Source organism: Melospiza melodia, chromosome 4 (assembly GCF_035770615.1).
Source record: "Melospiza melodia melodia isolate bMelMel2 chromosome 4, bMelMel2.pri, whole genome shotgun sequence".
NCBI lineage: Eukaryota > Metazoa > Chordata > Aves > Passeriformes > Passerellidae > Melospiza > Melospiza melodia.
In genome coordinates, this window is record NC_086197.1 from 83,678,245 (window position 1) to 83,695,947 (window position 17,703).

Consider the following 17,703-nt stretch of genomic DNA (forward strand, 5'->3'; position numbering starts at 1 on the left):
TCTGAGCAGGTTAACAAAGTCATGCACCTTGTTTTCCTCACTTATACTAATGGGAACAAGTACTCTGAAACAGCACAGACACCCAATCCTAAACCTGGTCAACCCACCACCTAATGCACTACCAGTTTAACACCATGCAGAGAAATGTCTCACTGAATTTGGAAAGCCATTATCACTTCTATATCTGAGACAAATTACTGATCTCCTTATCTGTCAGTATCATGAATGTATTTTTGATAGAAAATGCAGCTTTACACACTTAAAGGATGATGTGTCCATTTCAGGCTTGCTCATTCTTAGGTAGTTGTTTCTTCAGAGAGCAGCAGTTGAAACTTAGATGTATGTTGTGAAGGAAGCTGATTACAATTTACACATCCATTTCAGTCTAAGATCCACCCCACCTGCCTGGCCACAAGACAGTAACTCAAAAATCCCTTTGTTTGCTGCAGAAAGTCACAAGCTGAGAACTATAAAACCACAACATCCTGGACAAAAAAACATCTGAGCAACAGAGTGAAAAAAATGTAAGCACGTGTACACTTAAGGTCTGCTGCAAACCTTGGACTGCACTTTTTGGTCTCTGCTCTGCCATTGAGCCCACTCAGCTCTTTCAGATAACATCAACAGCTGTGGAAGATCATCAAAGCACTGTTTTGCCCTTAATAAAGGAGATGACTGTCAGGCTCAAAACATATAAGTAATGTGCAAGAGCAAATCCAGCTCAGCCAAGAGAGCTGAATCAGCTAGCAGTGGAAAGGCTTGTGCTGAGAACGCAGAGCAAGTACATCCAAGTTGCCTTAGACTGAAACGGCAGGAAAGCATCAAAACAAAAAATGCCAGTATTATCACAGCCTGTCTTCTTCAGAATTTTGTTCTAAAAGGGTAACAACAAGAGTTCCTTAGTTAAGGAAGAGATTCCTTTACAAGGAACCAAAGGCCAATATGAGCAGTGCTTGCCAAAAATACAGCAAGGGTAGACCACCAGTGTGAAGTGTTCACCCCACAAATGCCAAATTTTTAATTGAAAAAAAAAATATTTATTACAACAGAAGACTACAAAGAACTAGCTTCAATGATCAACAAATAAAACTTTACAAAATGCAAACAATGTAATTTCTAACTGTGGAGTGATAGATATCCCAAGTTTACAAACACAACATCTTTTTGTTTATGCCCACTTAAAAATAATTTCCAGTCTGCTTTATTTTCCATCAAATACAGTACACATTTATCCAAACAAAAGCATGTACATTCAATATAGAACATTTTGAGCAAAGCTACAATCTTAGTTCCCATTCACAGTATTTTTAGTGCAATGCACTAACAGGGCCAAATAGTTCTCTATCCATAAAAGTATTTTTACTCCTGATCTTGTGATCAACATTTAGATATATTTTATACAAAAAAGTATATATGAACACGAGGCACCTCCCTAAGTAAGGGAGTGAACCGATATAAAAAACATGGTATTTCATCTGATGTACAATACCTTTCAAATTGTAGCAATTTGACACAAATCACTAAACAAAATATTTTCTAAAAGGTAAAAAATAAAAAAATAAAAAAAACAAACAAACAAAAAACCTGAAACAAAACCCATGATTGCATGAAACCTGCCAAGAACTTCATAATGGTAGGCATGCAACTGTTTTACTACAATCTTGATTAAAAGGTTAAAAAAAAGGGTATCTAAACATTTTCCAATTACACAAAGTCAAGTGTTACCCACAGTGGTCATTTATGATTTTGAGAGAAAATATATTTTGAGTATCTCCCAAACTATCCTCCCTTTTTATTAATATTTAATGAAATAAGCTAACATTATAAGTGGTTGTGCACAGATTGTCTATAATACATCAGCAAATATTCACTACCTTCATATTAACATTAGTGTGTTGATCTTTCAAAAATAAACTGAAAAAATAAACTGCAACTATCATTAAAGTGCTTGTGTATAATTTTTTTAAAAATTAAAGAATAGAGGAATGTGGATATTCTTGTAAACTTTCTAGATGTTTACAAAGTTTTCCTGTCAACCACATATGGAAACAAAATGGAGGTCTTTGAAGCAACTTAGCACAGTGAAATTCAGAATGTCCTTGAACTGGGAAATTAGTCAGCATGAACAAACTGAATTCATGGCAAATACTAAAAATTAGCAGAATTCAGCCAATAAACACTACATTGTTTGCTCTTATACATTCATTTGTAATAAATTTAAAACAGTGTATAATACAACGTTTACCAAAGTAGAATATCACATCAAAGTTTGAGCTGTCCATCAATTAGCACTGCCAGGGAGGGTCAGTATGCATGATGAATTTTCTGAAGATTTCCTAAATGAGGAAAATCCACCTTCTTCCAAAGCTGCTGCTCATTAACTGGTCTCTGGTGTACTCTTTTTCAATTTCAGGAAGTTTGTTCTATTCTGGGTCAAACTACAACTACATAGAGATAACTGCTAATTTAGAACCACGTGCATTTCACTTCAACTACTTCAGTGCTTTGGGAAGTGGTACTGTCCCACAAGCAGTCAGAATGATTCTTAATATTGTAAGAAAAACAAACAGCTTATGAAAGTATTTCCTCCTTATAGTACCATTATCAAGAGTTAGCAGTTCCACCAACAAACTAAAGTCCTTTTCATTCAAATGAACTTCAAACTTTCCGAACATCACTTGAACCTATCTGAAGAGAAATGGGAATAAATTAATACTTTGAGTTCACCCATATAATTCTCTTTTAAACTACACAACATAAATAATTTACAAGGTTAAATTTTCAGTTCTTATTCAAAATGCGTAAGTCACTCCCCCCTCTAGGATTCAGCATAATTCAGGGTTCAACTCAGTTCATTTTTGAAGTTCTGCCTAATTTGGTCAGGATTTATTAGAAAGTCAGGAAAGCACCACATCATAATTTAATATAACTAGGTGGTTATTCACTGTGAAAGCTGAACTCAAATCAAATCACCTCCCAGAAAATAGCGTTTCAGAGCTGAAACATAGAACAAGGCACATATACTTTCCTTTTTTTTTGCCAAATATGCTAGAATGATTCTGCATGAGGATGTTAAAAACTCCTAAAATTATCACTACAGTCTCTCTTCATCATAGTTTTGTACAATCCCCAACCTTCAGCCATCAGTTGGTCAGAAACACAAAGTGACTGCACACAAATATTTTCTTTTTTAAAAGGTCCTCTAAAAACAGGCCATGGCAAGGCCTATGGAAAACTGAGTAGCTACAAATACAACCCCTCCAAGTGTAAAAAATTCCAAGAGCACCACATAAGCAAAAGTTTAAAAATTCTAGGGCAGACTTCAGTACATACCAATGCTTAAAGCAAAAACTTTGATAAGATTTGAACAATTAAAAAAACTAAATGACCAGAAGTCTCCAAACCTGGGCTTATATAAATAAGCATTAAAATGGAATTCTGAATTTGGTGACTTCAAAGGTCTTTGCAGACACCTAACCCATAATGATTTTAAATCAAAGCAACTAAACAACCAAATTACATTTAAAAACCTGCTCTATGCACTTTTGTTGACAATGTGTGGGCAATACACATTAAAATAATGCTAATAATGCTAATTCCATTAAGTTCATAGAAATTTTTTGTTATCAACTTTTACTTTAGTACTTTTAGTACTTCTTCAAGTGGTTGCAGCAAAGTTAATTAAATGAGTTAAGTTATTCAAACCATACAAAATTACGGTTAACTTTAAAAAAATACTATTTTAAAAATGTACTTATATTAGCTTTATTACAGCAGATGCCTTAAGACAGTTTAAAGAGTTGACTTAGTACACTTTAATCTACATTCCATCTTTCTACAATGACAAATTTAATTTTAACTCTTTTCCAAAATGCTAAAAAAGAAACAAATTTGTCATCTACTTTTGCATTTTAACCACTAAACCATAAAATATATGGGAAAATATGTTTTAGCAATAAATCAACAACAGCAAAAGAAATGCAGTGGTATTGTTGGTTTGTTGTTTTTTTTTTAAAAAAAAGACAAAACACTTTTTCTTTTTCCTCACCAGACAACAGCTTTAGATCTTGTACTTCTGCCTTTGGTTTTACTTTCTTCAGGTGAATGAGATACATTTGCTTTGTGGGTTTTCTTATGATGTTCTAGAAAAGCTTTTCTGGCAAATGCTTTCCCACATTTATTACATCGGTGCAGAGAAAAGTTTTTTGTTACTTTCACTTCAATGCCAACATCAGCTCCTTCATACTTTTTATTGGGAGAATTAGAGGTGACATCCTGTTTTGAACCGATCTGTTTTGTTTCATCCTTCTGAGAGCCTCTTTTTGTCACCTTATTTAGAACGAGATCAATTGGCTTCTTTATTGCTCTTATTTCTAAACTAGCTGTTATTTTCCCAAGGTAGCGTGGCGACTTTTTGTGAACCACGGTTATGTGTCGGATCACGTCGCGCTTGCGACGCGTTTCGTAGGAGCACAGTGGACACCTGTAGTATTTAACATAAATATTATTTCCATCTGTGTGTAATTCAATGTGCTTTGTTAAATTCTGTTTAGACGTAAATTGGCGCTTACAGAGTTTACAGTAAAGCTGCTTGAAGTCAAAGCCAGCTGAAAGTTTTGGCTTCCTGGCTTTTTGCTGGCCACCTGCAGCAGATGCATTGGTTGATTTAGGGGTTGATTTAGTGGTTGATTTGCAGGTTGATTTAGTGGTAGATTTAGAGGTTGATTTAGGGTTTTCAGAGTCCTGTTTAATCTTATTTTTCTGTGCTGACGGTGTGTTCTTTTTCTCATTTGAATGATTTGTTCCCTTTAATTCATTCTGTGGAGAAAGCACAATGGAAGGGGGTGAAGGTTCTACAGAATCTGCTGGTTCAACTTGTATTTCTGTGCCATTGGTAGCATTGTTGGGTCCTTTCTCTCTTTTAAAGTTCTTTCCAGAAAGAGTTATCTTGTGAACAATTTGCATATGCCTTTTCAGCATTATCTGTGAACTATATTTCCTCTTGCACAGAAGGCATTTGCATGCACTTAAATTGTATTCAGCCTTTGAAGACGACTTTTGTTTTCTGGTCTTAAGAGATTTTTTAGCAGAAACTGTATCCAAGAACAAAGGTTGCCCAGGCTTTGTAGCTATATCAGGAGTAATGGAATCCCTTCTTAATCCTCTATGAACTTCATCAAAATGCCTCCTTACATTGGCTTTTGTAGCAAATGATTTATAACACACAGGACAACTCCTACCTAATGCGACAAGAACATTCTTATTTCGTCCTCTTGCAGAGCATTGGTTTGGTTTCTTTTTTGTTTCTATATACTTCTTTAGTTCTTCCATCTTCTTTTTGTGTACTTTTCGAATGTGCCGGCGTACACTGCGTCTTGAATGAAATTCCTTCCTACAGAGGCAACAAATCAATTGGTGGCCATAATCAGAATTATCCAGAGAGTCCAAGTCAGGATTTACCACTGGTGGCTGTTCTTCAGGAGTAGATATCACCTTGTTTGTAACAGGATCAGCAGGAGGTAGCTCTAGAGTATCCCCAGCTGGGACTGGGGCTGGAGCTGAAACAGTCTTGGGTTGCTCAGTGCTGGGTTCCTGGATCTGCACTGGAGCTTGATCGGGGGTATGGCTACTTTCTGTGTTCTCATCTGGGCTATCAGTCCTTGACACATATTGAAATACAGCATTTTGATTAGTTTCTATAGGTTCCAATGTAATTATATATTCTTGCTTATCTACCCTTGGATAGATTGCTTCAAGAAGGTCATTTATGGCTTGACTCTGCTTATCTTTTGTATGTGGGAGGTCTGTGAAAAGAAGAAAAGGTATTTTTTAATGATTTGGTAATTTCCAATTATTTCAATTTCAAAGTAGCTTTTAACCACTACGTAAATTAAATCTACAAATTTCCACAAATCCTCTTTTGTACTCTTTGAACACTCAAAGGCTTTGAGTAATCATTGCAAGTTGCCTTTTTATTAAAAGCCAGCATCGGAAATAACCCTCCTGGTGTGCTAATGCGAAAGCCACCTGAACTAAGTATCTGTATGACTGGAATTAAGCTAGTCTTTAAAAAACTGTATCAATTGCAAGAATAACATCATTCGACTGAGCTTGTTCGGCAGGTGTGCAACTAAGCCTGAAGTATCATTAAAAACCGATTTTCCTACTGTGGGTTACAGGCACTCACAATAAAGGAACCTAATTCTGGAAATAAGCCCTTCTCTGTGAATTCTGAACCTCTGTGAATCCTTACCAAAGAATGAAACATCTGTGTAACCTGAGCATTGCATGAAGATATAAGTAGATCATATTTTACAGGTCTCAGTAAAAATCTCCCTTTGAATGCCAAATTAGTTGAGTGCTCTAGTTCCCAGTGTGACACTCAGAGCATCCTCAATGGCACGACTAGGAAGCTGGGGTTCTACAGCAAAAAGGTGAGGCACTGAGATGACACAGCTCAAATTATTGTGGATCATTTTAAAGATGTGAGTCCTGGTAATAGCTAATTAAAAACCCACAGTCAGAGTTATTCCTTCCACGCACCCAGCAATAAATGGAAAGCGCCAGTACAAAAAATAGGCGTTTTGTAGCTCCAAACCCATTTTTAACACTGAATTTTTAACAGCTTTTACAGTCAGTTTCAAATGAGCCTATCTATATAGCTTTCACCAAGAGTAAAAAAGTCTTTCCTATTTTATAGTACCTTTTAAGACTACTTCATGACTATATTGAGTGCATGGATTTTTCACCATGGTGTGCTGAACTTTGATTCCCAGCTCTTGTTCACTATCTTTTACTTATTGAAAAAACTCCCACTTAGTCCAATAACTATACTCAATTTTATATAAAGCAAAAGTATTTATACAGTTTTATTCAGAGTATGTAATATTATCCCTTTTATTTACACCTCATAGTGAACACTGGAAGTTATTTTATTTCTGTGTTACTTGCATGCTATTTCATATTAACATATGAAAGTTAATCAGAAAGTTAAAAGAAAGCTAGAATGCCAGGAGCTGGATATTAAGTCTTTCCTCAGAGTAACCTTATTTTGCTTAGAAACTATTACATCTAAAGTCACATGCACTTCTAACCTTGCTTTGTAACTACAAGTCACCCCTTGTCACAGAGAAGCTCTGTGACTCTCTTAACTGGCCAAGTTAGCTCATTTAAGGAAAGGGACAGTACCAGCTTTTTCACCTTCTCCTTACAGCTGACACCATGTCAGGAAAAAATCATCAAAGTATATCTCTGTTCCTAATCTTTGAAATATTGAGGCAGTAAGGCATTAATCAGGAAAGAAAAATCCTCATTGCCCCTATATTGATCTAGTGAAGAGATCAAGATAATTAGCTCTACAAACACTTTTGAATGCCGACACATTTCCAAATTAATCAACTTTACTCAGATTAACAAAAAAGTCATCACTGAAATGAGACTATAATAAATTTCTTTTTCCATAAAAAAATATAGTTCTTAACTTTTTCCTCATCATTTAAGTAACTTTTTTTAATAATAAAGTTTATTTTCCACAACAAAGATGTTGGGCTAGGCATGATCACATAGGATATGTTAAAGCAGCATATGGTGAAGTGAAGCAGGGGAAAAGAGACAGCATTATTCAAGCACAGATCCTTAAACAGAAGGGTAAACTTTTAGTCTGTGTTTCATACTGACTAAACCAAAAGACTGCATCCATGACACAAGCACTGTATTCTCTCAGTACAGGAGAATATTAAGGATATTGACCCAGGTCACTTCACAGGAGCAACCAAAATCCATCTGAGCTATGATGGCCTAAAACTGAAACACCCTGTTAGAGTCACTGCCTTCTGTAAGATTGACTTCCCAGTCCTTTGACATGCTTTTGGTATCTTTCACAGTAAAGGACAGATGGGAAAGAAAAAGGGGAAGAAGGAGTAAAAAGCGTTAAGAGTGACAATTAAAAGACTAGATGTATAAACTAGCTATCTAATTATGATATTGGCATGGCTCTTGGTTGTTAATTCATATAAAGTCATTAGTGTAGCTCCTTCAATAACATAAAAGTGATCTACATACATTACACACTACAGAAATTTAGATCCACCTTGGTTTTTTGCATTTTGTTTCAGGTGTTTTTGTAAATGGTAATGAAAGATAAATTTTTCAACTTCACAGAGCTTTATTAAACATTTAAATTAATAAGACTTACTATCATCCATCTGAAGACTTGGAGGACAATAAAACTTTTTGTGAGTAATTAAATTTGGTAATCCTCTGAAGAGACTCCGGCACAATTTACACTCAAAAATGGTGTCCACGTCTCTTAACAAGATATGTTTAAGTTGTTTCGTTCCTGTAATAAAATAAATATTACACTTATGGAAGACTTTCTGTTCACTTCTTAATTCACATCGTCCCATGAAAGTGGAAACATTTCAGACCACAAATAATTACAATAGCATTTTATCTTTTGTTAGTGCTACTTCATTTGTACTGAAAGTTTATGATACATGCTCTAAATTTCACTATGAACACAAGACTGGGATTAAAAAAATCCCTCAAGGATTACACACATTACAGTTTACAGAGAAAGTGCAATGATTTACAATAAAAACTAGCATCTAACATTAGGAAAGACTTCTTACTACAGTATTTGATTGTTGCAATACAATTGCCCAATAGGAAATAATAAGCACCTGGAGCATTTAAAAAAGCCTGTAGAATTTTTTCTTTAGGCTAAGAAAACAAGACACATACAGCTATTTCACATAGAAATGGCATCTGGTAAGGCAAAAAACTAAAGGATTGAATAAACCAAAGAGAATAACTAACAGGTCAGGAAATGTTACAACCCTTAGATATCTAACCCAAGTCCAAGATGATGACACTTAGGTGAGATAGTAGAAATGTAGGCATATTTTCAGCCTGAAGAAAGGAAAATACATACAACTTAATCTGAAATATCTCTATTAAAACATTATGTGATAAAATATGCCAGCTTTCCAGACAATCACTCATTGTAGACAAAGATGGTTAGATCTAGCATTGTTGAAGTATTCCAGCTCCTGCCATGCTTTTTACTCTTCAAACTGTAAGTCCTTCATTTCTCATCTCATGAAAATTTAGAATGTTAGGGCTAAAATTAGCAACAGATTACTAAATGATGCTTACCCACTCCAAATTAGAAAGAAGCACTAACTAACCAAATTCAGCTATTTTACTTATCTTGACTTTTCTTAAAATTTAATTATTCAAAACTAATCAAACAAGGAAAAATATAATGACCTAGACCATCAATAAATAATATCAAACATCTATGAAAGAGCAGCAGCAAGACATTCTGCAAGCTGAACTACAAGGTCAAGTGTTCTGTCATCTCATCACACTTCTCCTAAGAATTCTTTTCAAAGATCAAACACACTACAGAACTATTTTCTAAATTAAAATCTTTCAAATATTAATAATTTCCTAATAGGCAATAGTTCTTCAATACAAATGGGCCTTACCAAGAAAACTCATTTCTTGGTGCAATAAGAGTACTATAAAGCTTTTCAAATCTGAGTTTTAGCAAAGCCTAGTATCTTCTTCAACAATTCCTTAAAAATGGTATCCAAACTTGACCATCTGAGGCTACCACAGTTTCTGTCTCCTCCTATGCCTTCCCAAGCCATATCCACTGCTCTTTGAGTGTTACTAACTTCACCCTCACTTGACCTGCATTTTTACAGACTACCAAACTGTATTTACTACTATATATACTACTATATTTAGATATAGCAACAAATAAAAACTGTGCAGAGTTCCTCCCAAAAGCAAGTTGTTTACTGTGATCTCACCAACATTTGAATTTCACATATAAAGAAAATCCAGTTGAACAAAACTGAAGATGCTCCACATAGAGAAAATTCCATGCTGTTCATGTATGCTCTAGCCACAAGCCTCATTCTCAAAAAAAAAAATTCTCCATTACTACCCAGTACATACAGGTTCCTCATTCTCTGTCCTGTTATATTCAGTCCCTGTTCAGGACTGAAATGGTTTTTTCCAATACAAATTACTGGATTTAAGAATTACTGGATGAAATTATATGACACATTGGAGATCATACTGTATGACATGGTAGTCATTCTGGCTTCAAATCATCCTTATACATCTGTGAAACTTTTCACAGATGAGAGTAAAGAAAAATTATTGGTCCTTTTGAAATAAACTGCAGACATTCAGAAACTTCTTGAAACAGCAAAAAAAGATTTAACTTACTGAAGTCTTCTCTCTTTTTTAGTTACATTTAATTGTATATTGTGATGGTAATGCAGGTGATACCTTGTCAAATTCTGTTAATATGTGTAAATGTTGATGCTAGAATAACATCAGAGCCACAATAAATCAGTAGAGCGCACCAGTCATAAATATCTCTATCAGAAATTCCAAAATTTATGCCTCTTGCAAGCAGTTTCTTTTTTAGAAAAAAAAATTTCAAATTCACTTTTTATTCTTAATGCTTTCAATGACAGAAGCTTTTGATAAAATTACTTAAACAGCTTTGTGCAATACTCTGTCATAAACTTCTATTCCTTTACCACAAGAATCAAATACTCTCTTTCCATAATGAAATGTGGCTTGTTCAAAACCAGCCAGTAAAATCTTTGAGTCCTCTTGCCTTCTGTCTGACCTCCCTGATGCAGGATGCAGCTGACTGACGATATCAAAGTAAGCTATCAATTAACACCTGCCAGCGAGAATGATCTGGAAGCAGCTCAGAGACAAAGTACCTGCAACTAGTTTGTGCTGTTACCAGCAGATATTCCATTCATCTGCTTCAAGCAAAAGAACCCTGTCGTGCATCTCTGAGGCCTCAGGCAAACTAAAAAAGGTTCCTAATGAATGACCACACATCCTGTTTTTGCATTAAGTTATTAAAACGCTTGTGGACAACTTCAATACTGTGCCCATTTACAAGACTCAGACAGGACGTGCATCTCATTGCACAGCAGCAGTGTTTTTATACACGACACATTTCACATACTTAAAAGATCTACAGGAAAATAATCCAGAAATGCAGAGATAGTAGCACTAAAGAAGTTGTGAAAGTAAAATGTTTGGTTTGCCACATCAGAAGTGTAGAAACAGCTTGAAAACACTGAAGGTTTCAATCTTCCCTGGCATGCCTCCCCAGATGCTTAGCTGTTCATTGCTATGTATTGCAACTCCCAAAATCGATCAAGGAAGACCTTAAAAGTAATATTAGGAAGCAATTTAAGATGTTCAAGATTTAGTTTTTTCTTCACCTCAGGAGTTTTTATGATAAATTCATTGATAATAGCAGCAGAAATGACACAAGGCAGAAGAACAAACTTAATTTTTAAGGTTTTTGAAGGAAAACTATACAGCAAGATCTGTATCTTCATCACTTTCTATGAAAACCCTTATTAAAAGGAATACCTAATTCCAAAAATCTACAAATATTTTGCAAATATGCATCAAGTCAGGCGCTGGTTATTTTAATACACCGAATAAACATAAGCCTTTTAACAAGGTAATGAACTTCTTAAGGGTCAGGCATGGTTTCCTACCTGATCGAAAACACTCAATGATTTGTTGAATACCAGATTTTGATGTCTGCAGAGGCTGCTGCAATAATGGAGGATCACCAGGTTCCAAAAGATACACTGAAATATGTAAAAAGATAATAAGTCATTAGAAAACACTCAGGTAATTTTTGTAATTTAGGAATCTTCCATACATACAGTAAACTAGTTAAAAAGAACAGTTAGGACTACAGTAAAAGTAGCCTTACTCTAAAATTTTCAATTATATTGAATTAAAAAACAGTCAACAGTGAATTTTCCAGCTATGATACCTTCTAACAATTTGCTGTTATTTTGATCACTTTTTTGTCTGTATTCAAAGCTACACGTAACAAAACATAGAAACATAAATATATAAAACCAAATTAACTTAGTAGAAATATCTCTAAATTAAAGGAATTCCCCAGAACAATCTACTTGACTCCCATTGTTAAAACCAAATGACATGTACAAAAGAGCATTACCAAATAGCAATTTAATAACAAATTATTAATTTATTACCAGCATTACCAAATACTTCACAGCACACCACATGACTTTAATGTTGCCAGTATGCACCTAAACACTGAAGCCAAATTTAAAGTAGCAACAATCAGAAAAATAGCACAAGCACAGCTACATAGCATATACCAAAAAAACCTAGCACAGTATTTTTAACCAGGAAAGCTGCATTCATTAAACTCTTCAGGCTCAAATAAACTGCTGAGGGAATACTTTATTTCTGATGTTTCTTTCCATATCATCTTTGTTGGAATGTTGGGGGACACAAGACAGATGATGGACTTTGGACCTGGTTAACATAAAAGATTTGTTGACAGGGTGCCTTGGCAAAAGCAAACAGAACTTTGAAAATTAGACCTAAATTGCAGGAAGATTAAATCAAACAGGTTTACAGGGAAAAGAAAATCCCATTAAACTCTGCAAGCAAGAGCTACTGATATATGCATAAGTTTGTATAACCTAATCATTGTAGTACACATTACTAGTCTCCCTGAAATAGTACAGAAGTGTTTGTATCCCACAATAAAATCGGATTCTGATCATCAAATCAGCGTCCCTCTCTCCATCGCAGACGCATATTCTTTGCAAAAGCTATTGAAACTAAAACATATATTAATCAGATTCTTTAGCAATTCCAATATGCTGTATTTATGCACATGAAAATTAATAGCACTCCATTGCTGTATATAGATATGGCAATTAAGCCTTGCCCAGAGGGAACCCAGATTTACAGGAATAAGAACACTTCTTGAAGAATGTGTTCCAAAATCATTAGTTAGGTCTTATTCTATATTTCTTACTGACTAAACAGCCAGCCTTGCTTTTCATAAACTGGCTCCCACCTTAACCATTTGGTTTGATTTTAACCCCATTGTAAGGTTTTCATTTCCAAATTTAGCACTGAGATCTCTAAGAAATTTATTTTTAATAAAGGCCAATTGAGGCATAGTATGAAACTAGAGATAATAAGTGCAAAAAGACTAAACAAATTATGACTGGAATGTTGAGCTAAAAGGTCAAAAATAAATTCTAGTGGAATACAACAGCAGAAAACAAAGCACTGTAAAAAAGGACAACAGAATGAACATTCCACCCAAGTATCCTGGTCCCATAATATACTGTTATAAATACACACACATAACAACCACGACGACTCAGCTAATCATTTGGGGATCTCTAACACAATGGCATATTGTATTCTACTAATCCAATCCCTACACTTCAAAATAAAACATTTTGGTTTGCATATAGCCTCTGATATGCATGTACAACTGACAGCAACAGGAGTAAGACAAGTAAAGAAGACCTAACACATCACTGTTAATTTGTCAGACAAGAAAAATATTTTTGTGTTTTTAAAGCATTAGAACAACACAAAACCATTTCATCATCAACACAAAGAAATGTTTCTACTAACTGAACAATATCTACTCTCAAATTACATTTCACTAAAGGGACATAATCAAAGTCAGTGTGCTCACATTTTCATCTGTTAATTCCCCAAAACGATGCCTCTCTTCTTAAAACAGAAGTGAAAGCATCCAAATTGCACCTTTCTTTCAAAAACGTAAATGAAAGCATCCAAATGAATGAGACAACAAGGCAAAAAGAAACAAAATAGCCTTTAAAAATACCAATTATAACAATAAGCAGGATAATTTCAAAAGCATCTAACAGGTTGGCTGAACCTTCAGAATATTCATTACAGTGTCCACTGATGGCATCTTTCACATTACTCAGGCCTGGAATGTGAAGAGTTGTTTTAGGTGGGGTTTTTCACCTCTGAGACTAAGATTTTCAATTTCACCAGAGTTTACTAGAGAAGACAGAGTAAAAATATAAACAACAAATGCAAATGATTGCTAGAAACACCATTTTACAAAAAAAAAAAAAAAAAAAAAAACAAAAAAAAAACAAAAAAAAAAAAAAAAAAAAAAAAACCAACAAAAAAAAAACCAACAAAAAAAAAAAAAAAAAAAAAAACAAAACCAAAACCTGAGAACAGTGCACTTTTTGGAAACAAAATGATGAGTTGTTTTACACATGCTCTTGACTTCCTCTGCTCACTTCATACAACGCGCATGTGGTGGCCTGAGGATTATCCCACGTGCAGGAACTAAAACAGTCTCTTCCTGACATGATTTTAAGGTGATAGTTCATGGATACAAAAAAAACCACATTTCTAAACAAAATTCAGAGACTTTTTATACCTAGAGCTGACACTCGTGATATACATTCGCATTTTCACAAGAGTTTCTGCAAGCTTTTCATGAAGGAGACATGCAAAACAACCCAAGCATCACACACCACCATACCTGGTTCACAGCATCCATGGTGATGGTGGTCAGTCTGACAACACTTGTCCCTCAGAGGCATTTTCCGTGCGCCCGACCTACTTTCCTTCTACATCCAGCAGCTCGTTTCTGCTAAAATAAGCAAATTAGCGGTCACCGCCGAAGCGCAAGGGGCTCAGGAGCGCGCCATCCCCGCACTTCCTACGGCCGGGCAGGCCGGAGCAGCGGCACCCCTGGCGCAGGAGAAAGTCCCATTGTTTTCGGCAGGTCTCACGACGCCCTCTGCAACGGCGGCGGCGAGCACGGCCCCGCTCCCGCCCCGCCGCCACCTGCGCCTCGGCCGCGGGCAGATCCCCGGGCCGCCGCCCTGCCCGCCCAGCCCGGCCCGGCCCGGCCGCACGGCCCCGCGCCCCCTCCATGGTGGCCCCGCCGCGCTCCATCCCCACCTCGCAGCCTCGTCCCGCAGCCCCGCCGGTGGGACGGCGTCCCTGGGGTCCCGTGGTGCGAGCCGCGCTCTCGGCACCCGGGGCAGCCGCGCTCCCGCCGCCGGGCCGGGCGCTCCGCGGCGCTGCCGGAGCCGGAGCGGGGCGCGCCCGCCACGCGCGGCCGGGCGGGAGGGGCGCGCGGCCGCAGGTGACAGCGGGCGCCGAGGCCGGGACGGGGCGGGCGCGACGGGCGGGCGCCGCGGGCCGGCCCTACCTGGAGAGGACGGGCGGCTTCTCCCTTCCCGAATTAAACTTTATTCGTCCCTGTCCCGCCAGAGCGGCGGCCGCTGACCCCGGAGCCGGATGGGCACGGGGGCAGGAAGTGACTGCGGTCCTGGCGGCGAGAGCCCGCGCAGTGCGCAGGCGCCGCTCCCCGGCCTGGCCGCACAGGTGCCGGGCGGCGGGGGTGGCCCGGCCCGCGGGGCTGTGGCGGGGCGCGGGAGGAGCCCCGGGCGGGCTGAGGCGCAGCGCCGGGCACGGGACCGATCCGCCGGCGGGAACCCGCCCTGTCTTTGTCCCGGCGGGGAGAAAGGCCCGCGCTGACCGCCCGTGCATCCTTGGCGCACCGGTGCCGGGACGCACGTGGGAGTAGCCAACATCCCTGGAGCTGGCATTTCTGCCCCCTTGCAGCCTGGTCTGCGCCTTGACAGTGTAAAAAAATATTAACTGTTATAAACAAAAAATCTGCCAATATTTTTTGTGAGAAAAGAGTTACAAAGACTAGTCACACCAGAGTTGCTGCTGGGGTGCTGCTTGTTTGTTATGATAATTACAAGTCGTTGTCGTTAATAACTCTCTTTTGTATCAGTTAAGGCCCTGGGCAGAGCTGGGTTGAAAGCTCTTCTCCGAGACAGTGAAGGGCGTAGACAGTGAGGAGAAAAGACCAAACGTAGGAGGGGGGGACATGTAAAATAACCCCAAGACCAGCATGCCATGAGAAGCTACTGCTCCGAGCTTGCTAAAAAGACCCCCAAACAACGAGCCAATACAGAGTTGGGAAATTAGAGTGATGTCTAAACGTGAGGAACGGAGTGCTGAGCCTGTGGAGATGCTGGAGACCTTCGTGGCCTCACCCTGAGCTCGGGAGTCGTGACGAAGCCAGGATCTGGAGGGGGCGAGGCTGCGGAGTTGAAAACCCGGGGTCATGCCCACCAGTATTGGACCCCCAGCTCTGCCCCTGGTGGACAAAGCTGCCCATATCCTCCGAGTCACCCTGGGAGAGACGACGGAGACTGCAGACCCGTCGAACTGCCCAATCTTGAGCTGATCACTTTTAATAAAGGCATTAAAAAGGGAAAAGTTTCCTGCCTTGTTTATTTCATGAACCAAACCACTAATAGACCTACCAAAGAAAAGTGTAGGTTAATGTTTTGAACACTTGGAGGACAAACTCGTGTTTTGAAAGAGAATTGTCAAATACCGGCCACAGGACGTCGGTGCAGTGCAGTGGGTGGCAGGGCAGCCGGTGTCTCCAGACACGTTTCCACAGTTTTGTTGAGTGCTGTGCTGTCTTAGTGCGCTTCTGTAGGCACCTCGGGTTGTTGAGTAGGTGATATTTGGCTTTTGCCAAAGGAAAGGTAAGATTAAGTCTTCATACACCTAACAACTTCTGCCATTGAAGAAAAATCTGTAAGATAATGTCAGGAATAAGCACATCATCGCAGGAAAAAATACTTGGTGATGGTACTAACACAAAAACAATCTGTGAAACTTTGGCTTCTAATGGCATTACTTAATGGAGATAGGACTGATGGTTTGAGACAAAGTTCCAAGTCACAGTCTGTGCAACAGTAAGATGTCTCACACTTTCTCAAATCAGACATGGAGAGACCTCACCATCTGTGGCCATCAACTTGTACACAACAATGTGTTCTTTTAAAATATGGACATTGATTTAATCAATAAGTCTTCTTTTTCCAAAGCAACATGAGACCAAATTCAAACTCCATCAGTTGCATTTGGATTTTGGTTAATAAACTGGAAACCTGTTAAGTGTCAGAGAACAGTTCAAACAGCTGAGTGCCAAATAGCATCTGAACTCTGAGGTAGAGCAGAACTCAATTGAAACCTTTGTGTCAGACAGCCAAACACAGGTCATTGTGTATGTCCAGAGGTGCTCTCACCTTGAGTTTAGCTGCATCCCGAGCAATGGAAATCTAGAATCTTTTGGCCGTATTTGGATTTCTGTGTTTAGCCACTCTCAGGATTTTTTTTCTCCTTCTAATCCAATGAAAGTTTCTCTTTTTGCAGCCTATGGCCTATATTATGCTTGCATGGCAAGATTTTGCTAGTGACTGGCCTGTAAGAGTGGCTTGTCTGAGAAGCTTCTGGAAGCTTCCCTCATGTGGCAGAGCTAATGCCAGCCAGCTCCAAGATGGACCCACCACTGGTCAAGGCTGGGTTAGTCAATGATGATAGTAAAGCCTCTGTGATAACATGTGCAAGAAAAAAAGTTACTGCACAGAAGTAATTGGGCCAGAGAAGAGAGGAGTGAGAATATGTGAGGAACAGCCCTGCAGACACCAGGGTCAGCGAAGGAAGATGGGGAAGCAGGAGGTGCTGCAGTACCAGAGCTGGGATTCCCCTGCAGGCCCTGGTGCGGCCCATGGGGAGGCAGCCGTGCCCCTGCAGCCCAGGGAGGAGCAGGGGGAGCAGAGACCCACCTGCAGCCCTGGAGGAGCCCAGACCAGAGCAGCTGGGTGCCCAAAGGAGGCTGTGACCCTGTGGGAAGCTCACCCTGGCAGGTTCCCGATAGGACCTGTGGCCTGTGGAGAAAGGAGCTCATGCTAGAGCAGGTTTGCCAGCAGGACTTGTGATCCTATGGGGGACCCATGCTGGAACAGTTTGTTC

At 38.8% G+C, this 17,703-nt stretch overlaps 1 protein-coding gene across 4 annotated transcripts; it reads right to left on the reverse strand.

Moving 5' to 3' along the window:
• Positions 1 to 987: 987 nt before the first annotated feature.
• On the reverse strand, positions 988 to 15,167 carry ZNF800 (zinc finger protein 800). 4 transcript variants are annotated; one of them, XM_063155398.1, is made up of 6 exons: positions 15,068 to 15,167; positions 14,390 to 14,497; positions 11,559 to 11,654; positions 8,195 to 8,338; positions 4,049 to 5,804; positions 988 to 2,684 (listed from the first exon to the last, which is right to left on the reverse strand). In XM_063155398.1, exons 2-6 carry the CDS (start codon positions 14,448 to 14,450, stop codon positions 2,675 to 2,677), a joined length of 2,067 nt encoding a protein of 688 aa, XP_063011468.1. In that variant the 5' UTR covers positions 14,451 to 14,497; positions 15,068 to 15,167; the 3' UTR covers positions 988 to 2,674. The 4 variants fall into 4 exon arrangements, with proteins under 4 accessions (XP_063011468.1, XP_063011466.1, XP_063011470.1 ...); XM_063155396.1 differs by having other exon boundaries at positions 14,390 to 14,500; positions 15,068 to 15,157; XM_063155400.1 differs by having other exon boundaries at positions 988 to 2,688; positions 14,390 to 14,500; positions 15,068 to 15,157.
• Between the last annotated feature and the right edge of the window lie 2,536 nt (positions 15,168 to 17,703).